The 25,715-nt window shown below is 36.3% G+C and overlaps 1 protein-coding gene across 1 annotated transcript; it reads left to right on the top strand.

The window, feature by feature from the left end:
• On the top strand, positions 1 to 25,582 carry LOC124395713 (semaphorin-7A-like). Its single transcript, XM_046864476.1, has 14 exons — positions 1 to 128; positions 4,058 to 4,206; positions 5,843 to 5,875; positions 6,530 to 6,625; positions 6,774 to 6,849; positions 7,994 to 8,101; positions 8,446 to 8,585; positions 9,857 to 10,035; positions 11,420 to 11,528; positions 11,613 to 11,808; positions 16,837 to 16,952; positions 18,044 to 18,186; positions 20,540 to 20,586; positions 22,154 to 25,582. The coding sequence occupies exons 1-14, from the start codon at positions 14 to 16 to the stop codon at positions 22,492 to 22,494; spliced, it is 1,848 nt and encodes a 615-aa protein (XP_046720432.1). The 5' UTR covers positions 1 to 13; the 3' UTR covers positions 22,495 to 25,582.
• Positions 25,583 to 25,715: the final 133 nt, after the last annotated feature.

Genomic DNA, 25,715 nt, shown 5'->3' with positions numbered 1-25,715 from the left:
TCGTCATAAACCGATGATGGCTCACAGAGGAGGAGATTTACTGCTCATATCTTTACTCTGGATTACATTTTTCGGCTCTACACTCGGGAATCATGGGTTTAAACCGAGGGTAATAGTGAACAACGAAAGTAAGAGACTTGACTCCTAACTCCATCTGTCATTTTCATATCTAATCTAACAACATATTACTTCCTACAAACTTTTTATTCTTATTGCCTTTATTGGTTTCAAGATGATCTATATGAGACACTGTCATAGGCGTAAATTTCTATTAACAGTAGTGAGGGGACAATAAATATAAAAATCTTCATGAGCAGTTTTTGAAGGGGGACACAAATAATACAGTCAAATTGTACTTATAAAGACACAGTGTCCCCACAGTGAAAAACTTTTTCTCAGGTTCAATGACAAAGAAAAACAAGGAATTAAAAAAGGTTTAAATTTTTATTTAAAATTAATTGAGACACTTAAGAACAGAATAGAAATTAATTAAACAAAAAGCTACACTGGGGTCAGTTTGGATGTAGCACAGTGCTCATTTAGTAAATGCACAGATAAACAATATGCTAATTGTGTGTTAATGTTAAATTAACATTATACCAAGTCGTCCCAAATAAAACAGTGCATGGGAAACGGCTTTGGTGTGTTAGTGTCAGTGCACTATGCTACAAACTATTGTAAACAAGCTAACGTTCACTAGATAAGTCATATTTTAATCACTAATAGAGCAGATTCATGGAAAATTACATCGATAATCAGCATTTTTACTAATTTATGAATAAGTCTGCATCAACTAGATTAAAGAGAATCACTTTATTTAGAGTGAATAAAATACCCTAGTTAATGGAGTTGAAAATTAATTGGGCCGCAGACACAACCCTGACTCGTGTGTGTAGAGTAGGTGAGATGAACTGGGAATGCAGACAGTGGGTCAAACCACTGTGAGGAAGGGGGGGAACTCAAATGTTTCTAAATGCAGTTTTTGCGGGGTTTTTCTACTTACACAGTTATTGAGGTATACACACATATTTTTCACGATAGAGAGTGCGATATTTTTTTAATATTTTTTTTGGGGGCGGTCAACCCTCGGATGGGAGGACATGTCCCCTCTGTCCCCCCCGGGATTTACACCCATGGACACTGTGTAGCTTTACATAGGATATGTATCAGTTTTGGAACGTACAGTATCATTATATACTGTAAATATATTGTTTGGTGTAAATACAATCCTGTTGTGCATAATCTGTCAAGTGAAAACTTTTGAACATGTCATTTGTTGGCATATTTGTTTCTGTAGATTAGATTTGGAGTCTCGTTTTCTGTAAAATGAGAAACTTTAAAAGGCAGTTGTACTTACTTGCTGCCTTACAGGACATCTCCAGGATCTCAGGATTGATCCTGGCATCTATTAATTGCCAAAGATGTTATGGACCTTCTCTAAACATCTATCTCTTCCAGCAGGAATTAAATTAGTACTTATCCTATTAAAATAACCTTGCGTTTCTACCTAGATTCCTCTCAAATGAGTTTTAGACTTTAGATTATTTTGGACACTTATTGTGTCTCCTAGTGAATTCAGATCTAGATTAGGACTTCTTTGACTACATACAATGTTTTAGAGCTGTTGCTATCGATTATTTAAGCAATTGATCGTTCTAGCGATTATCCTAATAATATTCCGAATAATCGAGTAATCGGATAAGAAGTACTTTTTCTTTATTATAGAGCAATACTAAATATACATTAGAAAATAAGACGAATTTAATAGAATTAAAATTAACAATTAATTTGTTTCCTTTTTAGAAGAATTCACATTTTTATTGCTGAAATTGCACACAAGAATATCTGTGAAAACCAAACCCATTTAGTGCATTAAATTTCCATATTACTTTAAGATGTAAATACAAATATATCAATAACAAAATCTTTCAGAGTAAAATTTTAGATTACTCTAAAAAGAAAAAAGGTAAACGCACTGTTTGGTGTTTTCTTTATGTTTTAGTTTGAAATGATCGCAAACTTTGGAAACGTTCTGTCGTTTTCTTTGCCCTGAATCCAATGGTAGCCCGTTTCCGCCACATCAAAAAAGTTTGCCTTATTCTGACTTTTTTCTCGCAATTCTGACTTAACTCCTTATAATTTGCCTTAGAGTTTGGCAGGTGGTGCGTCAGTTATAATGGTCCATGGGAAACGCAGTGCTCCGCATGTAGTTAAATGGACTTAAAGAAGCATCAAGGCAAAATAATTTGCTTCTGTGAACTTTTCTATTCGTATTTCTCAAATTACTCGAGGAATCGTTACGGCCCTACAATGTTTTGTGTATTATAGTTTTCATTAATTTAGTATATTAATCATTTCACACAGTCCCTTGTCTCTGCTGAAGCATTTCTAGGACAAATATATGATTGAAAGAGTATAATATACAGTATTACTGAAACTTTTATATACAGAGAGAAGCTTAATTTATGTCCAAGTGCATTATTTGGAGCTTGAAGTAAATTTGTGTTTTGTCAGATTTTGAGTGGTTTTATATTTATATGCACTCACTGAAACACACAACACATTGTTTCTATATTAATAGATCATTGTGTGTGGCTTGTGTAATGAACAGTCAATGCACAGTTTTCTATAAATAGGCATTTAGATATTATTTATTAAAAGAGTCTCCTGTATCAGAGATAATACTGTTATATTAAGTTTTCAATAATCTTTAATACGGATGTAGGTTGGACTTTGCGGTTTCTCTGTAACATGACAGTCTGTACCTTTTCTAATCATTAGTGTTGAGAGAGAATAAAAAGAAAGATGGGCAGGTGATGGAGTGATTGCTGGCTGCTATACTGTAAATGACAACAGGATTTTTTTTTCCTATAACAATAAATTTAATTTAAGTGATTTTTTAATTGTTTCAATATAGAGGACATAAAACATACTTCATAGTTAAACATGTTGTGACAGTGGCTTTTGTTAATGTTTGGTCACATGACAACTCTCCATGGTTGATTATCATTTCCCATAATTTATTAGCCCCAACCCCAAGTATTTTATTCCTTGCATAAACGCATAAATATATCTCCGTGACAACTATGACACCATGTGTTACAGTACATGAAGAACAAAAACTGTTTATTGTTGAAGTCCATATTGTTCTTGGTACAAACGTAAGCATCTGTCATAAATATACGACAGTGGCAGCATGACGATATGCAAGGAAAGATAATTAGAAGTCATACAAACTTGGTCGGTTACTCTTTGTAAAATTACTGAGTGATTTGGAATATTACCACATACACATAACAGTGCCATTTTCACCAAATACAATCATTAAAGTACACAGTAATACAAAATAACGTACCTCCAAGGCCAAATTGATCAATTAATTTTAAACACCAGATAACAAAACTACTAGACCAAACAAAAGACATGTAGTGTGTGTGTGTGTGTAAACATGGACTCCATCAGCACACTGTAACAATGCAGCCAAAAAAGCTGAATGTGGATAATGTGAAGAAACTGTCTATATAATAAATACTGCACATGTAAACCAAATTTGGTGGTTTGACTGTCAGGAAACAGTTTTGGTCTTCTGTGTCCTTTAATAACCACCAGCCAAAATGTAGTGATGATAAAGTTGTGTTGTTTCTATAGAGAGGAACTCAAGTCATGTAGAAATGCAGGGTTTTCAGCAGAAAAACATGGGAATTGCTACATTGAGAATTTCATTGGCGGACAAAAGCTGCACTGTTTTAACTGCAATGCAATGAAAAGACGAAGATCTTGTTACACTCATGATGTTTCATAATTGAAGAATTTGCACGAAACAGCTGTATAAGCGTTAAAATGAAAACAACGCAATACAGGCCACAGACTGCTCTCCTTGTGCTTGGGAATGATTTTCCCTTTCTGTAGATCTTTGTTCCAAAAACATCATAGGATCAAGTCACAAGAGTCAAAAAGTTTTCATTTTTATATAAAGTTGCATGAATTGCATTTCTCTCGCTCTCTCTCTCTCTCTCTCTCTCTCTCTCTCTCTCTCTCTCTCTCTCTTTTCTCTCAGATGCAGGGATTCTCAGATTTCGTTCAGCAGATGGAAATGTGGCTGATATCCTGAAGCTGATCCGTGATCCTATCAGTGCAAACATCTATGCAGGAACTGTTCATGGCTTGTACATGTTAAATAGTAAAAATCATCCAACACTTAAACTGGTAAACTCTATTCCCTGAACTTTATATAACTTTATATAAATTCTTTCCACTTTATATCATGTACCATACAGTATACCAGCGGTGGACAGTAACAAAGTAAATGTAATTCGTTACTGTACTTAAGTAGTTTTTTCATGTATCTGTTTTTTACTGAAGTATTTTTATTTGGGGAGACGTTTACTTTTACTTCACTACATTTCAAAGTCAAATATTGTACTTTTTACTGAGCTACATTTTGCGAAATCAGTCATTTATTTTATTTGAGTGAATAAAAACATAACTGGTCAAACACGCAGCGATCCACCAATCAGGGTCGAGCGCGCACTTTGTTTTGAACTTTTGCCTGGCGCTTGGTGGATCTACTTATCAACAACATACAGTTCAGCGTCAGTTCAACAGCAAGCAGAACATTTAGAGCTAAATAAATCAAGAACAAACTCGCTACAACACGTGACCTTATTGCACGATTTTTTTTTAAGTAGTAAAAAAAAAAAGGTTTTTGCTTATGACCATTTTAATGGATATCAATCAGTGTTTGACTCATTAATATCATTCTATTAATAGATCAGTGTGCTGAAAGTCAACTTAGAGTCTTTTCACATAAACTGAGTTGATTACGCAAGATCCAGGTGACAAAAATAATAATAGCAACATCATAGCCATAATAAATCATAGTTCTTTGGAAACTCAAGTACATTTAAAGGCCAATACTTTTGTACTTTTACTCAAGTAAAAGTTTAAAGACACCACTTCCTTTACTGGAGTAAAAGTTTAACGAGTGTATCTCTACTTTAACTCAGGTACATGATTTGTGTACTTTGTCCACCACTGTATATACTGTATATACTGTATACTATCATTTGTCTGTATTGCACTGCTTCTTATGCATCTTTGCACCATCCCTAACTTATGCTCATCATTGCACTACTGTACCCATATTTATTCTGTATATACTGTATCTTACTGACATTTATATAAAGTATGTACATATATTTAAACGTTATCTTTTTCCCATGTTTTGTGCACAATAATTGCACAGTTATACTGTATATTACTATATAATACCATATCTTTTTGACTACTGCACCTGCTTTTCTACTCTTTTTTTTTTTTTTACACCCTTGTACAAATGGACCCATACCCTCATTTACCATATTGCTATTTATAGTATGTAAATAGGCCACTTATGCACTTCTGGTTAGATGCTAACTGCATTTCATTGGCTCTGTACATGTACTTTGCACCGTGACAGTATAGCTGAATCTGATCTAATCCTATGTTATTTAAAATAAATAATAGTAAATTAGAGGTCAACCGATTCATCCAGTTTTACCATGTTTAGGCAAATCCACCAATGGTCGACCTCTAGTACTAATAATAACAAGAAAAAAGATAGAAGAAAGTGAATAGATGTACTAAACAAGAATGTAATCCAGGAATCTGAATATGCATCTTAGAGAATTGAAATTGAATTGAAAAGCTGGAAACCTTCCATAGCTTTATTTGAACTTAGTCTGGTGGGATAGGGCGTCTCTAAATTTCAGAAAGCATTCAAGCCAACACAGGAAACCAGCAGCACCCTAGAGCTTTGTTCTGTACATGGAAATTAAAATAACATGTTTTTCTTTCTGGACAGGTAAATGTGACAATAATGCAGCCAGAATGTCTGGTAAGTTTTACTCATTCTGTATAATTATTTATGCCTGTGCACTGCTTATTAATGCAATACAATCTGTATAGTGTTTAAGGATAAGCATCTTTCCAAACACACTCAAGATGGATATAAGTGTTACTAAATAGGGTGATTATAGTTTTCTAATGTTACACACACAAATAAAATCTTCTAATCAATCTGAATTTATCTTTCAGCAACGCTCTGGTGTTGGGTTTTAAACATCAGCTTATTATACCATATATGAAGCTGGATCAGTGTACTGTAATGTCTTAAACCTAATCTGGATATCTAGATATGTGTCATAGTTCTGAATCATGGCTATATTTTTTTGTTTTATGTGGATGTTGGTTCTATGGTTGTGCTGTTTAAACTGTAGACCGGCTTTTATTTAAACAAACTCTACAGTTTCCTGACAAATACTCCTTAAAGTTCACTGTACCAGGTTACACTTTGTGCAAATTCAAACATACCACCATCGTTGTATAAACCTGGGCCAGACTTTCTTTCTCTGGTTAAAAGTAGGACATCTGGTCTCAGTGATACACTGAGACCAGATGTCCTTCTTTCTATGTTCGACATCTGGTCTCACTGATACTGTTTTATCAACATCGTTTTTTTTAATTATTTAATATTTGAAAACTTTTTCAGGATTGTAAAAACATCTCTATGCTGAAAGAGGGGAGGAATGGAAATCCATTTTTCATGTGTGAAACTTATATAGAAACTACAATGTGCTGTGATGTGGTATGTTTACGATTTGGTTTGTGTGTGTGTGTGTGTGTGTGTGTGTGTGTGTGTGTATACATGATTATGCACTATGCTGGTCCTTACATTTAGCAGGACATTGACTGTGAATAAAGTTATAAAAAAATGTTTTTTTCCTGCATGCTAGAACTCGGAGAATATTCCTAATAATTGCACTGAACTGTGGCATCCATCACACATCATTGAACCGTCTTTACATGTCGGTAAGAAGGAGTTAAAACTTGCATTTATTCATAAAATAGACCGCTTTAAATTCATCACTAAGGTAATTAACCACATTTTAACCCAAAGTGCCAGTAATTATAGAGCTCACTTCATATACTGCACTTGTTGTACGCCTTTGTATCCCAACATGATCTATAGAAACATGCAGTTATGAATAGGTCTAGTTCACACAGTTGCCAGGTTTCTCGCACCATTAGGAGCCTGATTATGTTTGTCAACAATTTGTAAAAAGGTTCTGGAGAATTTCAGATGATAAGCTGTGGGCAAGGGAAGTGCAAGGAGGAAAGCGATTAGAGAGGCATTTTAGCAATTAGTAAAGATAACAGAGCTAATGACTAATCACTGATTCTGTAAGTTCGTGAGAAAATCGTGATGCATGTGTTATTTGAGTTTTCGCTGCTTTGGATTTAATCTTTAACCCACAGGAAAGATGGCATTTGCAAAGATTGAAAATATTATTACTGGCTGATTAGTACCTGAAATATCAATGTTACAGTTTATTCTCATTTTTCTCTGAGAAGGAATTACTGTACATTCAGCAAGACGCACTCTATAGATAATTCCACAATCAGTCTTCATTTGCTATTATACCTCACTCTTCCTGACTCTTCTAAGAAAATGATATTTGTGTTCATTCAGCCACAAGAGTGTTAGTAAAGTCGTACAGGTTAGGATGTAGGTGAGGAGGCCTAGGGTGCAGTCAACGTTTTAATTTATCCCAAAGGTGTTCAATTAGGTCGAGATTCAGAGCTCTATAGCAGGATATCTTCCATGCCAAGCCATGTTAAGCAAATCTTCATGGTGCTGGCTTTGTGCACAGGGTTATTGTCATAAAGGAACAGGTTTTTTTCACTTCTAGTTCAAGTGAAAGGACCATTTAACTTTACTACCTTTAAAGACCAAGGCATTCTTCTTTGTGGTATCAGTTTGGGGAAGAATCACATATGATGCAAAAATATAGATAGATATATAGACTTTTTGTTACCGAAATAGTTCTGACCTGTCAAGCATTAACAGCATGAACTTCTTCAGCAATTTGAGCTATTTGAGCAACTTAACTGTTAAACTGTGAATGTGCATTGTGCCTCTTGCCTGATGTGTGTTTTGTTGTGTGTACCCAAGGTAATTCACTATATTACACAGTCTCGGCTACTAACAGTCCAGTAGTTCCCGTTGGCACCTACAGATGGGCCATGAATAAATCCACCTTTCAAGTGGCAGTTCAAAACGGTAAGAGAGACATCTAACATCCAGGTTTGCAGTAAAATAATTTACATTAATACAGATTTGTAAAGATAAATTGGACCAAAAAGTCAAGTAAAAGCACAGCACAAACTTTGGCAACTGCACTTGTGAGAAAGATTTCCCAATCTCTAATATAAAACTTTGACCTTATATTGTAACTGGATCCCTGTGGACAATGACTATAACTGGGTAAGGGATACCAGCATGTCAATATAAAAATGCTAATAGATCTTTAACCCCTAAATCTAGCATTATATTTATTCGTCATTCTAGGATTTTGGCTAAACTTATCCATTAAGCTTCCAAATGTATTTTTTTTCTTGATTTAGAGCAGAGATATTTTAAAATCATAGCCAATAACGCAAATGGACCATTGGATGGAAAGGTGTACTCCTTCTACATAGAGAAGAACAAGGCCCAGGGGCCAGAAAAGCCCATCTGGGTACCCCTTGTTTCTCAGTTCTGTATGGTAAGCAGTGTGTCATGTTATGTTTCACAAGAAATAATATTTATACATAAAAGTTCTGCTTTTATAGAGCAAAAGTGAGATTGGAGGATGAGATCAGAGTGAGTTACAATAATATAGACAGTGTTGTAATGTCTTTATATCCTAAAAGCCACTCACTATTTACAGTAACACCCAATGCTGTGGCGTTTCAAAATATCATTCTTTCCCCAAAACCAGTTTGTGGAACTATCTAAAGGAAGCAATTGTCTGATGTTCTTATTGTGTTTTTTTTTTTTTTCAAAGTACGTTTGTCAAATGTAGGCTGTAGTAGTAGTAGGATTTAGAGAAGTAATTTCACAATTAATCTGATAGGGAACCGATGACAAAAGAGAAATTTCAGTTCTTGTGACAGTTTTCAAACTCATGACGTTAAACACAAAGTATAGCTCCGTAATTCATTTTCATCAAACACAATGTATTTACAAGCATTTGCGCCACCAGGCATGGTCATTCATCAATTTATTAATGTGTAAAAAAGCTGTAATACAATATACAAAGTCATACTATGGTCAGAATTTTCATTCTGATAAGCTCTTGTTTCTATGGTAATGCCATACACGAAGATTTACATGGCACTCATATACATGCAAATACAGAATTTTGATAGTTGTATTTGTGGATACAGGGAGGTTTTCTGTAAGTAGCTCTTTATTGAACATTTAGGGAAGGGGTCTCCATTGTCTATGTAATGTTAAGTTTTAACATGGGAAAGTAGTATTCGAGGATTTGAGTAGTATTTGAGAATCTGGTTCAGGCACTGGGTAAGGAAATTGGGTCAGGGTCTACTGTATGGGGTGTAAACTGGGGTTAGAGGTTTGGTCAAGAATTAAAATGAGGGGTCATTTTAAGATGGAGGGTTCAGGGTTAGGGCTTAGGGTAAGGCTTATAGTTAGGAATTAAGTTAAAGTTTAGAATAAATGGGTTAACAAAGGGTTAAGGTTAATGTTGGGGGTTGGGATTGGGAATTAGAGTTGGGATTAAGTATAGGTTTAGGGATTAGGAATAGGGAGTTGGAAGTTGAGTTTATGGGGAGATTAAGGTTGGGGTTAAGGTTAGAATAATGGAAAAGTTTAAGGTTAGGCCTGTCTCTAACGCTCATGACTTAACTGATGACTCAGCTCCTAAGGTAGTTTATATTACATTTAATGTGCTTAATCAGCACAGCTCGAGGACATACTCCTACACCTAAAAAAACCCTGTTAAAATTAAATAAACCATTCCTTCATCTGTAGGCGGATCGTGGTGGCACTAAATCAATGCTTCAGAACCGCTGGACATCCATGTTGACCGCACGTTTGTTTTGCGGAGACGTGAAGAACCATCTCTCATATACAGAGCTGTTGGACGTTGCTGTTCTGGAAGATGTGGAATGGCCGAACACCACAATCTACACCCTCTTCAAAAACGAGTAGTAAGATAATGCATTCTAGCGTGTTTCTGACCGGCAGTTATTTCTATGGTGTTTATCTACAATATATTTACGGATGAGTAGACTCTGGACACTGGACACTGGACACACATATATCTGTTAGCGGGAGATGTGAACTCAATGACGTGGACTTTAAATGTGCCCCTGAATGTTTATCTGATACTATAAATACTTGTACAGTGGCTAATATCTCACGGTATGCTGATTACCCCAAAGTAACACCGCACAACAAGGTTTTTATATACCTGCAGCAGAGTATTTATGTATAGTAGTTTTTATGTATAAAAGACTGTTAGCGTATTTATTTATCATTAAACAAAATGTTGTTAATGGTACACTGAGGTTCTGCTATGGGATTGTGAGACAATAGTAACTGCACTGTAAAACCTAGTATTTACTAAATATATTTTGCATGATATATGTGGTAATACTTTAAAGTTTTACTTATAAACTTTTATTTGAGTTTCTAAACCTAGCTGGACAAACTCATATTAGTTGCAATCTAGTCATAGCTAAACACGACCTACTTAGTTAGCTCAACATAAGGCCACATTAACCACCTATAGACGATTACCTTCACACACACATCTGGTTGATTTTATATCATTATGAGTTTTACATTTCAGTGAACATTGAATATGATTTAGATCCCCTCAGACGATCTTGAATGAGGCAGCTATAAAAAGTGTTAGGAAAATTACGATAGACTATAGCTAATGCTAGCAGGAAGGCTTATGCAAATGACTACGTAAGCTTAGCTGATGTTAGCTGGTTTTGCTAGCTGTGAATTGGCTTAGGTTTTTGTTTTCAATTGACATTTAGGGATATAATTGGAAAAATCCTCTCAGAAATCCTGCCATGTTAGCTCATGTAGATTATCAGGCTAAGATGAAGGACAGACCTTACCATTGACACAATGAAGGTACTCTTTGCTAATAATATAAAATTTCCTCTTTCAATGGGAAATACTTATTAATACATGACAAGCTTTAGTTCCTCAGTATGTACAATTTGAATTGCAAATAGTCATATCATCTGCTGTGTTGTGTGAACAGCACCTGTTTGAACATCAGCTGTTCAAACTACTTCTTTTATTGTTTTATGATGCACCTTGTGATGATGCAAATAATAAACCAACAATAAATTTGGACGTGAACAGAGGTTCTTCTAATTCAGGACTGTTTCCAAATATGGCTCATGCAGAAGTTTTTTCAGGGAGCTTTTTTTCTTCAGCAGTTTCTATTCCCTTAGATACTGAGAAACTGTGTGTGTGTGTGTGTGTGTGTGTGTGTGTGTGTGTGTGTGTGTGTGTGTGTGTGTGTGTGGCTAGAATGGTGACCTTTGCATCCCTGTCTCTCTCCAATAGCAACCTGACAGCACTGTGTGTTTACACCATGTCCGACATTCTTCACGTCTTCAATAGCAACAAATTCACATCTAACGCTGACACTTTTACTTCACCGACTCCTGGACAGGTACACTTTCAGTAAAACACAAACTTTACTTCACAAACTTTATCTCTGCACCGAGCTTAAATAAGTTTAAACTGTGTGTTACAGTGTGTACATGACAGCCAAACGCTGTTGACATCCTTTATGAGATTCATGGAAAGTCGTCCTGAAATGAAGCAGTGGATTAAACCTACACGGGACCCTCTGATGTTCAAACACCATCACTACACACACCTGCAGGTCGACAGAGTGAAGAGCAATAATATGGAAAATGGACATCATGATGTCCTCCTTATGAGTCTAGGTAAGCTGGTGAGAATTCTGTTTAGCCGAAAAACAATAGTTTTACAGAAACTTGACTGTAAACAAGTATTACATGACTCATGTAATGTAAGAACGGGGGTGGATTTGGACCAGCCGCATTGACTTCTGGACACAATGCATGTTATGTGTCATTGGTGTCGAAGGGGATATAGAATGTGGCTTCAACTCATGTCTGAGAATGACCTCAGGACTAAAATAGCTCTTTTCCATGCACATTGTTGGACAATTGAAGCACTCTTATGGCAGATGCACGCCACATGACTTTTCTCACCTGAACAGATTTCTGTAATTGTTGATGTAACTATAATACTATTTGTCCTGAATGGTTCAGATATACAGCAGGAAATATCTTTTTTAGAGATGTTTAACTAGCTATATTTATTAGTTGTAAAGAAATCTGCAACCACACCCGATATCATTGGATTCTAATTTAAATATAGTCTAGAGTGGAGTGTGTTCTGCATCCACAAATCATCATGTAGGTGAGAAAAGGTAACACTTTATACAAGACAAAAACAGTTTAACGATTCACTTCAATTATATATTTTAGAATAAATACATAAACTCCTGATATAAAGACATTTATAATGAGTAGGGTGAGACCCAGACTCAAAGGGAAGATATTTTTTTGTATGAGTGATACTGGATAGTGAGGATGTACAGTAAATCTAAAAGTAAAACAGGAACTTTTTTTTTACTGCAGTATGAGCCGCATGGTCATTTCTGTCTTTTCATTATAGCTACATAAAAACCTGTTGTCTCATAGTGAAGATTGTGTTCAGTAATGACTTGAATGCAAATTGTTCTTAGCCGTTTGTACCATCTACCATTTCCGTTCTGGCTCAAAATCGCCACACTGCCACAGGACAATGGCTTGGAATGATTTACAAGAATACAATAACTTTAGCCCTTGTTCTTCCCCTATTGAGATTGTACTTATGCATCATAAATCAGGTATGGGTGACTTTTAAAACATCAGTCAACAAAATGTCCAGATCTCTAGGGTTATTTAGCAGACGGAAAATTGTTAACTCGCTTACGCCAAAAAAACACGTTTCCTTTTTCAACAAAAAGAGGAAGAGGACAATTGTTGTGTACTTAAATAGTGATGTGAGAAATGTCATCTTTTTTTAATCTTTTTCTATTTTGACTTTTTGTTACATCGCTTTGTTCATAAAAGGCTTTTTTTTTATCAAGTGACAAACAGCAGACTGGGGTGTGGGAGTAGGCTGTGAGTTACTGATAACTGATACAGTGTTTGGAACAAATACTGTATAAAGTAATGCGGAACAGTAGACTTCAACCCCTTTAAACATTTTCTGCTTCTTAAAATTGCATGTTGCATTAACCAGAAGTATAACCAATATATTTGGAGATTTATATCTTATATTCTTAGTGAAAAGGGTTAAAATATAGTATATAAATGCTTGTTGAACTCTTTTGATGGGTGTGTCTGGGTGTAGACATAAATAAAACTCCTGTTATTAGCATACTTTGGTGTTAAAGACAGAGTCTGCATGGGGTTTAACTTTGAGCAGCACATTTGAACTAATCCAGGATTATGTAAGTGCTAGTGGTAAGTCAGTAGTTAAGACATTGGGCTTTTGATCAGAAGGTCATGAGTTCAAATCCCAGCACCACCAAGCTGCCACTTCTGGACCCTTGAGCAAGGCCTGTAACCCTCACCTGCTCAGTTGTATAAATGAGAATTGAAAGTGCTGTGAAATTTGGCATAAGCTCTTATCCGGAACATATTCCAAATTTTACAGCATATTATGTTACTTCCGCTGTAGACCTTGAAACCTTATAGCTATATTTTGGTATGTAGCTCTTACAGAGAGCAAAATATGAAAATTCACTTTAGACCCACGCATCCTGCAAAGTGTGAATTGCATTCTTCTGATGTTTCAGTCATTCAATCAGTTTATCTGGTTCAGGTCATGGAGAATATTCTAGAAAAACATGAAATTTCACACATCTCAATAGAAGCAATTGACCAATGTTGCTTAATCACCTACTGAGATGTGAACCTAAAAGAGCTGACCAGGATAAGTTGGAAATGAGAAGGGGTTACTTTTGTACAAATTATACTAGTGAACTCTTCTGTGTGTATCATGACTCGTAATTAGCAGCAGGTGAACAGGCGATGGGAAAGGTGAGTTGCTTGAGACACTGCATTTACTTTTACTTTTATGGCATATCTCAGACGCTTTTATTGACTGAAATGTAGCTGAGCAGTTTGATGGCTAAGGGCCTTGCTCAGGGGCCCAGCAGTGGCAGCTCGGTGGTACTGGAAATGTTTACTTCTCTGATCAGAAGTCCAACGTTTTTACTTGCTGGGCAAAGAATTTACATATGACAAATAAATTTAATACTGAATTTACAGGCAATAATAATAATAATAATAATTATTATTATTATTAGGGCCCGAGCACCGAGGAGCAGGCCAGAATGGCCTGCACCGAAAGGTGCGAAGCCCTATTGTTTTTATTATTATTATCATCTGTCTTTTTCCAAAAAAAGGTACAGGTATTGTAAAGTAATGAAAAGATTTTAAGGTCAGATATGCACACTAAATAAACAAAAATACACCTTTACTAATACCAACAAAGCTACAAATATGGGCGCCTGTATTTTTAAGATTGGAAAAATAATATTTATACTTGCCAAAGAATGACGACATATATAAAACACTGGGAGTATACAGAGTCTGATATTTCACCCTTTCAGAAACTGACATCATTTTTATTCAGTCACACTCTTGGCAGCTCCATTATATTTTTATCAGTTGCTTTGGAGAATTTCTCAAATCATCCTTAATATTTGCAAACCAGTGAGTGAATTTCTCAAAACAATGTGTACAAACAGCACAATACAGTGGATTTTTTGCAAAAGTCTGTACTTTTATCAAAATCCTCAGTTCATCTCTTAAAAGTAAGTATTTGTGTCAATGAACATCTCAATGAACGATTTGTTTAGTCATGTTGTCAGATTTCTTGATATAAAAAAAAAATCAGGTGTAACCAGTTTAATATATTTTGATCAACATGACCAACAACTGATAATGTAGGAAACAGCAGACACTTCAACAATCGAAAAATGTACACAATCGATTAATTTAATGTACTAAAGCATTCGCAATTTGAACTAAGCAACAAATGAAATGTGCTTATGATGAGCACAAATGACTAAATGATGTGGCGTTCCTCCTTGTTTTTTTCCTCCATATATCAGTATTTTTAGATGTTCTTGCTTAGATTGTGCTACACTCTGACACCAAATATTGACACCGTTACCCATTAAATATGCTGCGCCATCAGATGGTTACAGTTGCACGTGACCTTTTTCTTTAAAAAAAAAAACAGCATTACTGAAGTTCATGCATCAGCTAATTTTCAAAATCCTATTTTGGTTTCAACATCAGTGTTTCATCTGTCATTTTATGTGACGTTGAACAAGTCAGTACTTCTGAAATTAATAAGGGGTAAAATCAGGATATTCAGTTTCTGGAAAATAATTCAAATTAAGGGTGGTAACAGTCATCATGCTTTCTGTTAGGTTGCATCACCACCATGTTAAAAGCTTTCCTATAACAGCCCACACCTCTTTTAGAAAAAGATTTTCTAGAAATTTCTCCCACTTTTTTAGACAAAAATTATCCAAAATTAACTTCTCACTTAATACTATTTCCATACATGTTATATAAACATTTACTTACAGGAAAAACAGAAAAAAGTGTGATTCAAAGTGGAAATTATTTAAGTATTAACATTAATATTAATGGATTTATTATTGTCTTTAGCTAATAAGGCAGTAGAAGCTTGTTGATGTCTGTAAAATGTGGTTTTTTAATGGTCCATATGATATAGTCACTGTTACTTCAGTGGACTTTTGGATAAAAACATCCTTCAAGCAACACGATTCGTGCCTGGTATAATCAAAAGGTGGCATATTAAAGCTTAAAAGGCATTTAATGCGTCAAAGGTTAAGAGTTCTGTCTGTAGGAAATGTGTTAGTAGAAAATATTGGGGCCCACGGTGCTCTTTACCTTAAATAAACCCACGGTTGGTTAGTCATGTATCACCTACGCCCCTAAATAAAGCCCCTAACATGTAGTTTCCTTTCCCTGTAGTCTTTTTAAGTCAAGTGGGGTTTTTCTGTTATTTAAACTATATACAATGCAGTAGAAAATTAAATGAAACCAGGACCAATGTGCTACATGTACATCAGTCAACGTAAATAAGCAAAGAGGAACACAAAGTACAGAAAACTTCCGAAATAAAAACAATCCAAAGTGCATATGTAAAACATTTAGTGCAAATAAAAAGGGACAACATGAGACAAGGAGACAGTAAACACCCACTGCAAAAAAAAAAAAAAAAAAATCCCATTATGAATGAATTCATCAGAATTTCCAAAGAGGTGATACAGAATATTAAATCACTTATACGGGTAAAATCACTGTGAGTGGAAAATGTGTAATGAATAATACCCTGGTGGGGTGTGTGTATGTGTGTGTGTGTGTGTGTGTGTGGGTGTGTGGGTGAGTGGGGGGTTTTGAAATCATAGAAAAATAATCAGTGATATAGTGGTGTGATGTAGCCCACTACTACATCAAGTGGAGTGAGTTTTGAGTTCAAAAGAGTTTCTTCATTATATATCAATGCTTAGCATTTTTATTTATTCAATGCATTTTTTTATTGTATTGTATCGTTTATGTAATGTAAGGGAATGTTCATAAAACGTTAGTTAATGTTATCACTTACATTACAGCAGCTGTAACATTCATTCCCTCCCCAGCCTCTATTTTTGTCTTAAATTGTTGATTTGTTTATTCATTTGATATAGAAAAATAGAGAATTTCACGTTTTTTTATGATGTACTTTATACAACAAATTCTGTCACTAAGCAGCTTTACAAAACTAAATGTACATTTAAAGTACAGAAATGTGTCCACCTCTAATGTATAAACAAGCAAATAAATCTGTAATATGTTTTCTCTCCTTAGAGTGTGGCAAAGTGCACAAAATCCTGGAGCAGGATGGTAAACCTTTCATCATCGCAGAGTACAAACCCTTTAATACCAGGACACACATCTCCAGCATGCTGCTCGACAGTGTAAATGTAAGTGGGCTTTGATATTAAACTACAGTAGCGATGATACAATCAAAAGAGACTTACGTGAACCCTGTCAGCTGGAGGAAATTTACTTTTTTTACATTAGAGTAAGTAAATAAAAATTTACTTTTTTTAGATTAGATACTTGGTCAAGAAATTTCACAAGACGTAAACAAATGATTAAAGTACATCTACGGCATCTGGCGGATGAGCTTATCCAGAGTGACTCACAAAAGTGCTGTAAAGTCTAATCTTGGATTATTTAGACACTGACTCACAATACATCAGTCGAAAACTATGGTAAGAGATAAAAAATAGACAGACGAGCTAATTTAAGAACCACTTCAAATGGTGGGTTTGAAGACTGCTAGAGACTCAGACGTTGCTTTCAAGTGGACGTTTGTTCCATCACCTCAGTGCTAGAATAGAAGCATGTGGAGTATGTCTTTCTCCAATCCTGGGAAATGGTGGGACGAGTGTTAGAGGATAAAGGGAGTATGATGTTGTGTGGGATGAAATAAGTGCTGTGTGGTTTGGGGTTGCTGGTATGTTTTATCATAGCCGTTGGGTGGTATGGGAGAACCAAGGAAGACAAGTTGCAGATCAGTTGCAGATTAAATGTCATTCAGAGGCAGAAATGAGTTGCAGAAGTTCAGTTTTGAGATGGCAAGGGACTGAACAAACACCAGAGAAACGAGAGACAGTGTTGCTCTATTCAACGTTGATACCGTCAAAATGTTTTTGCAAACCCAGACATCTGTAACATCTTACTCATTATCATGATTTCATTTTCATGTGCAACTGCAGGAATTTCCCTAAACAATCAGACAGTGGCACGGGAGTCTCGGGATGTACTCATTTCCAGATCGATGAATTATTCAAAAGATCTGATTAGTTGCAAACCGTTTGTAAAAATGCATTTATTTTATGAAGGCCAACCTGAAACGAGCTCAAAAAGCCAAAACAATACTCTTTAAGGATTTCTTTCTTATTATTAATAGATAAAATTTCGAGCATTTGATCCCTTACTACCCCATGCCACACTGTTAAAGTAGAGATGTTTGATTTCTGTCTACATATTTTTGTTCTTTCTGTAGAAAAAGCTTTTTGTGAGCTCCAGCACTGAAGTAGTCCAGATAAAACTGGACAACTGCAGCGTATACGGGAAATCCTGTGAATTGTGTGCACTCGCCCGAGACCCGTACTGCAGCTGGCACATGCACGAGTGTTCAAATATCAGGTACATACTTTAATCTGTTCACATCCTGGAAAAGTAAATTACACTAAGCAAATATATACATATATATATATATATATATATATATATATATACACCGTGATCAGGATAACTTTATGGCAACCGATCAGGCATAACATGACCACCTGCCTAATATTGTCAGTCGTGACCCATCGATCATCAACAGCATTACCTTTTACAGCAGTTTGAGCTACAGGAGCTCGTCTGTTGGATCGGACCACATGGTTCAGCCTTCGTTCCTTACATGCATCAATGAGCCTCGGCTGCCCACGACCCTGTCACCGTTTCACCACTGCAGACCAGGAATATCCCACAAGAGCTGCAGTTCTGGAGATGCTCTGACCCAGACGTCTAGACATCACAATTTGTCAAACTCGCTTAAATCCTTACACTTGCCCATTTTTCCTGCTTCTAACACGTCAACTTTGAGGACAATATGTTCAGTGCTGTCTGATATGTCCCACCCCATTACATGAAAAAAGTATTGGGACAGTTGACCTTTCTACCCATTTTTGGTTTGTCCCCAAACTTTTGCCATAAATTTGGAGGCGAACAGTTGTATAGGATGTTTTTGGATGCAGTAATATGACATTTTCTATGCAATTGAACTACAGAACTCAAACCTGTTCCAGCATGATAATGCTCCTGTGCACAAAGCCAGCTCCATGAAGATATGCTTTACATGGGTTGATGTGGAAGATCTTGAATGGCCTTCTATAGAGCTCTGACTTCAACCCTATTGGGAGAAATTGGAATGCTGACTGCACTCCAGGCCTCCTACATTTACCTTCACATTTACAAGCAGACACCCTTATCCAGAGCGACATACAAAAGTGCTTTGAGTCTCTATCAGTATATAAAGCAACACTGGTTGCAGCACATAGTTGCAGACTTCAGCATACCATCAGCCTAAACTCTAGTTAGGAGGAATTATAGCACTTTTTATGAAAGGCATAACTCAGACAGCTTACCTGTATCAGTACCTGACTTTACACACGCCCTTGTGGCTGAATGAGCACAAATCTCTGTAAACACACTACAAAATCTAAAGTGGAGGGTATTATAACACGTACAGCACATACGACTCATAGTTCAGAAGTTGGGTTGGGCACTTTAACACACTGTATGCAGAAGTAGCAAATGGTGTTAAATGTCATTATTCTTTTTGTTTTATCTTGTTGCACCATCGCTTCAGTTGCAGCCTGATCTCATTTTGATGCAACAATAGCATTTTCAACAAACAATTTTTTTGCACGTGATATTATAAATAATGCAAAAAGCTTTAACCTATACATTAATAACAATTAAGAACATGGCGTGAGCATTCTGTTGCAAGCCTGAGAATGTGTGCGTTTCCCCAAATGCTGACCAGCAAATATAAGGAAGGTAGAACCACCACTGACTGCTATTTCCAAGAATTGCAAGACACCATATGTAACACATATGTCAGTGTGTCTGAGAACTTCTCTTTTGTTTTTCTTGATAAGTTAATACCCTAAGAAAAAGATATTTGTATTGGGAAAGTGAGCGTCTTACTGCATCCTATAATTCTCCTGAAAATGCAAATACTGACTTCCGAATGTGGTCTGATGATGGTGTTTTGTTCCAGTATATAGTATTTTCGGTGCAACACCTAAAACTATTTCCTTCCTGTCAGAGGAAAGTGTCTTTACAAGGTTGATGAGTTCTGACAACCATCAAAGCTTTTATGAGGACCCGTTCAAGATAACTTGAAATGGAACAACTCAGAAGCTACTGATTTAAGGATAATCTCATGTGTGAGATGTCATCTAGTGAGAGAAATGAAAGTGGTGAAGAAACGATAATAATCTGATAAGTGAAAGATGATCTAGTGATTGAAAAGATACCAATGAGTGAATATTACAGATAGACGTACTGGTGATGTTTTATTATTTCACGTTCCGGTCCAAATCAAATGCACTTTGTCTGGAAGTCAGAACTTTATTTTTGGTTTAGCTAACATCGTTTACTCATTCTCTAAATTCACGCCTCTCACACACTCAGCCAAACACACACATTACACCCCTTGCCCACAAACACACACACACCCACACACACACACAATTAAACTTGCAGCCCTCCTGCACATTCTTCAGTGAACTTCAGTGAAATAACATTCTATTTCTATCCACATTGCATCTATTTCCTCTCGCTTTGAAAGAAGAGGAAACAGAGAACCCTTTATACACCTTTCGACGGTTACACACAGAAACAGAAAACTTCATTCCAATGATTGTATATACAAATAGCGCATTTTAAAAATGTTTAATTATTATATAGAAATCTAACTTTTTGTTCTTTTTGTTTTTCATAGATTGGGAATACAAAATGTAACCCATGGAATTGACTCGAAATGTAAAGGTAGGTCTGTGTGTGTGTGTGTGTGTGTGTGTGTGTGTGTGTGTGTGTGTGTGTGTGTCCCTAAACTGAACTCAAACCCATGTGCTGCACTATTTCCGTAATTTGTGCAACAAGTAAGGTTGATGGGGATGAGGTCATGGCTTTTTGTGGGCCAGTCAAGTTCTTTCACACCAAATCACGCTTTTGTGTGCACCATTCTTCCAACCATGTGTTTATGGCTCTTGTATACACTGGGTATATGCATATTGTAATAGAAAAGAGCCTTCCCCAAACTTCCCTTAAAAATTTCCCAGTCACTGGAAGTAAGGTTCTTAGCCCAGTCCCTGAAAAACAACCCCATGCCATTACACCTCCTCCATTAAACAATACAGTAGGCACTAGGCAGTCATGCAGGTAACATTCTTCTGCATTTCACTAAGCTCTTCAGAACAAGTTTATTTCTATAGCACTTTTCACCTCAGACATTGTCTCAAAGCAGCTTTACAGTATTTTAAGAGTTAAGGTTAACAATGTGTATTTATCCCTGATGAGCAAGACTCAAAAATGGAACTCATCCTTATTTGGGTGACATCAAGAGTGTGATTATAGTCTTTAAACAATACAGAACACTGGAGAGTGAGAATGAACATGAGCACTGGAATGTAAGATTATGAGTAATGATCTTTTACAGCCATTTGTGGTTATAAAACTAGAAGCTACTGAGCAACTGTTGAAAAATGCAGATTGCATGGCTACATGAGTAAATACACCTGTAGCAATGAGTCTGATTGAAAGCCCGAAATTGAATACTTAAGAGATTTGCCCCGTACATCTACGATTTTATACTTTAAATTGCATAATCAGTAGTCAGATCTGAAGGAATTTGTAGAAACGAGCCCAGAATTCTCCCCTTTTGTGTGTTCTATTCTTCAGTTCAATCCTCAGGTCCTCGTAAAGATCTGCTTTATTTATAGATAAATACTGGTTTCATTGTCTTCATGCAGCAGAAATCCATTATGGCACACACACACACACACACACACACACACACACACACACACACACACACACACATACACACACACACACACACACACACACACACACACACACACACACACACACACACACATCATTTACCACTGGTCAGTCTATGTGTGACACACATACACAAACCCACAAACACCCACACACACTTCCTGCTGCATGTTAATCAGCAGACTGACTTAAAAACAACATGGCATAACAAATCATGGAAAGTTTATTTTATTCGTAGAAAAAAAAATATCAAACATTTTTACTGCAATTTTCCTTTCATTCATTAATCAAAAATATGTTTTGGAGATATCGTGAATAAAAATGTCTGCGCTTCTGCCCACATTGCTGTATCAGTGCTGAATCTGGTTATGTGATGCGTATGATGGCTGGTTTCCTCACATGTGCAGAAACAAACAATTCTTTTGCCCAAGATTCAGTCATGGGATGTTTTTCAGTCATGTCTATGGAGGAACATAATGTTATGGTATGGTTTAATTTTTAAATAGAGTTTAATCTAATATTGTGAATCGGCTTTTTTCTTTACCCACAGAAGTGATCCAGAGAAGTGATTTCTTGAGGTTCGACAATCTTAACATCATTCCTCAAGACTCAAAATTCTACTATAAATGCCCCAAGGATTCCCAGCATGCCTCATATGTTTGGGAACACGAGGACAGGCAAATTAAGTGTGTCTGCGATGAGGAGAACTGCTTTTTGCTGATCGACAGAATGAGCAAAAAGGACGTAGGAAAGTATTACTGCATCGCCTCAGAGAACGACTACAGCAGGACTATCGTTAGTCTGGAGCTGCAGATGAACTCTGGCTCGGACACCAGGACAAGTCACGCAGCTTTAGCCTGCTTTCTGCTCCTGATCTATGTGATCTACTAGTGCTGTCTGGATGTAGTGCCATGCAGTGTTTTCCAAACCTGATCTTATGCTAACACGGTTTCATTCTCATTAGTGCATATACACTGATCCGGCACAACATTATAACATTAAGACAGGTGAAGAACAATGATGATCTCTTCACCGTGGCACCTGTTAGTGGGTGGGATTTATTTATTAAGGAGCAAGTGAACATTTTTGTCCTTAAAGTTGATTTTAGAAGTAGGAAAAATGGGCGAGCGTAAGGATTTAAGCAAGTTTGACAAATTGTGACGTCTAGACGTCTGGGTCAGAGCATCTTCAAAACCGAAGCTCTTGTGGGATGTTCCTGGTCTGCAGTGGTCAGTATCTATCAAAAGTGCTCCAAGGAAGGAACAGTGGTGAACCATTGGTGAACATGTGAGAGTAAAGGCTGGTCCATATGATACTGCTGAAGACGTTCATGCTGTTAATGCTGACTGGGTCAGGACTGTTTTGTCAGCAAAAGTGGACCAACACAATATTAGGCAGGTTGTCATGATGTTATGCCTGATTGGTCACAATAAAGTTATGCCTGGTCCGTGGAGTTTTTCACGTGCAGTTAAACCCAAAACCTAAATAATAACCTGGGAGCAGAAGGCATACAATAACACAAGAGCATGCCGACACTCTTCCTGTGTTGAGATCATCCGTCTTAGAGAAAAAACTTGTGTTGCTTAATTTGGGTTTGTGCAGACAGGGAGTGGTAAAGCGATTGCTTCACTGCATGAGCTTATAAGCAAAAATATGATTACAATCTACCGCAAAACTGTGAACTCATGCAATTATTTACGTATTATGGTTTCACTGAACAGTGTACTTTAACATTAAGATATTTATTAATATATAAACTATATAATAATATAAACTATTAGAAAATATGAAGAGCCCTCAATTTGTCAAACATACTTGACAGCACAGTGCAATTCTTTACTTCGCATATCCCAGAGATTATTCAGGAAGCTGGGGTTAGGGGCTTGCTCAAGAGTGGCAGCTTGGCAATACTACTGCTTAAACCCCCAACCTTCTGAAACTTCAAGAACCCAAAGCTTTAACCTCTGAGCTCCCACATCCTTATTCTTAACTACTAACAACATTTGCACAGTTTCTCTTTCACAATTGTTTATTATTTATTAATAATTGTATTTGTTAGGGTTTTTTTAAATGACTTTGATAGAAATATTGTTACATGAATTCTCCATGTGCAGACGGAGAGGTTCTGGATGGGAACTATCTTCATGAATATCAGATTGCATACACGGAAATAATCCATAAATGATAAGTTATGAGGTGGTATCAGAAAGTTTTCAAGACTGGCTCTGTATACAAAAAAAAAACTTTATGTATTTACGTTTATACATTAACCTCTTCATAATAGTCCCCTTGGTTGAACTTGTTGAAGGTCTTCCTGATCTCTCGTCGTCTTCCAGTGACGTTTTTCCTCTCTTAAACGATGTCAAATGTATGTCATGTCAAACGTCTCTATAGCAGATTTGCCCACTTTCACGCAGAATTTTTTTTTATGTTCTAACTTGCTCTTCAGGATGGAATTGGAGACGCATGTGGGCGGCACCATTAGTCTCGAAAACATTTTGATACCACCACTTGAATCATCTCACAAAACTCCCAGGATAGAGTTTGCACAATTTTAAAGAATGTAACACTGTCAGGTCAGTACCAGATTGAAATTGTGCTTCGCAATCAGCATTTCAAACCTCGACTTCAACTCCCAACACGCAATTCGACGTTTACAATAATACTGATACTGAGTAGTTACACCTGTATTTCATTTTATTTCATTTCATTTCATTTCATGTTCACTCACAAAAAGTACAAACTGCACCATCTCTGTCCACTTACTAGAGAGACCAAAGATCACTCAAAATCTTCCAAGCTTTATTTTCCATTCCATTGTCTCTTTTTTATAATAAAAAAAAAAAAAAAGCATTCCTTTTTAACAAGCTTGTTCAGTATGTGCCAGGATCAGACCACGGTTAACTTTTTCTTATTGATCACAGTTAAAGTATATGTCAATTAGGCAGTGTCCTAATCTAGCTTGCTTTCTAGCTCAGAAATGAAAATGCATATATGCGTCATTACCCACAAGATATTTAAATGGAAATAGAGTAGGAGTATAGATACTGGTTTTAGTCTGGATTTTTTTACGCTGTTGGGTTGTGTGCGAAACAGAAAGCCACCACTTTCCGATATCTTGTAAAGACAAAGTCATTCTGATTGACCTTGGTTTTTCAGTACTTGAACTGATTTTCTGGGAAACAGAATCAGGAAGAGAAATTGCAGGGGTGGAGAAGTGAAGCAACTTGAGATTAATCGAAGGAACTGAACAAGCAAATTGTGTGATGCCCACAACGTCATTGTTGGGATATGGCCACGTTTAACTCTGTGCAGCTTCCACTCTTCTTTTACCGAGAAGTTAACTCAGTGGTTAAGACATTGGACTTTGGATCTGAACCGTCATAAGTTCAAATCCCAGCGCCACTAACCTGCTAATGCTGGAATGTTCCTGTTCATGTCTGATAATAAATTCTAGCTGTTTACTTTGTTCTATTGGTATAAAAGATTTGCTAATCAATGCATTCTGTTTTTATTTGCGTTCTACACAGTGTCCCAAATTATTTTGAAAAAGGATGAGAAAGAACACACAAGTTTTATTTGTGTCCACTTTAGACCCAATCAATAATAATTAAATTGTGGCTAAAAAAGGGCTCAATCAACAGCAAGAAGCCGACTAATGCTATTATTAGCGTATACTAGCGCAATTGGATTGAGAAGATGTAAGACTGTGTTTGCAACTACAGTCCACCATATGGGTCTTATGATTGTCCAGAGATCCTTTGTTCAAATCAGGTGTCATCCTTTGTATTTTTTTGTTAGCTTAGTCTAGTTTGTTTTGCTGTTTGTCACGTTACTGTATTTAAAATACAGCCTAAAGTAATCTCTTTTTCTTCTTCAGCACTGTCCATGTCTTCTATGTCTTGTCTTTTCTGTTGTGTTGAGTCATGTTCTGTTTGTCAGTCGGTTTTGCACTCGATCATTAAAAGCCATAACCACGCGCTAACCTCTGGTCCATCATTTTTAACTAAATACCTAAATAATAATATAATAATAACATAAAATACATATATACATACACATATATACATATATATATATATATTTATAAGAAGCATAAAGATGAATAAAAA

This window comes from Silurus meridionalis, chromosome 13 (assembly GCF_014805685.1).
Source record: "Silurus meridionalis isolate SWU-2019-XX chromosome 13, ASM1480568v1, whole genome shotgun sequence".
In the NCBI taxonomy this organism is placed as follows: domain Eukaryota; kingdom Metazoa; phylum Chordata; class Actinopteri; order Siluriformes; family Siluridae; genus Silurus; species Silurus meridionalis.
The sequence above is the reverse complement of the archived record's forward strand: the minus strand, read 5'-3'. Positions and strand labels throughout refer to the sequence as shown.

Coding starts and splice junctions, on each gene's coding strand:
- LOC124395713 (XM_046864476.1), top strand. CDS start 14: ATGATGGCTCACAGAGGAGGAGATTTACTGCTCATATCTTTACTCTGG. Junction 11,809..16,836: donor TGTCCTCCTTATGAGTCTAG/GTAAGCTGGTGA, acceptor TTCTCTCCTTAG/AGTGTGGCAAAGTGCACAAA. Junction 16,953..18,043: donor TGCTGCTCGACAGTGTAAAT/GTAAGTGGGCTT, acceptor TTCTTTCTGTAG/AAAAAGCTTTTTGTGAGCTC.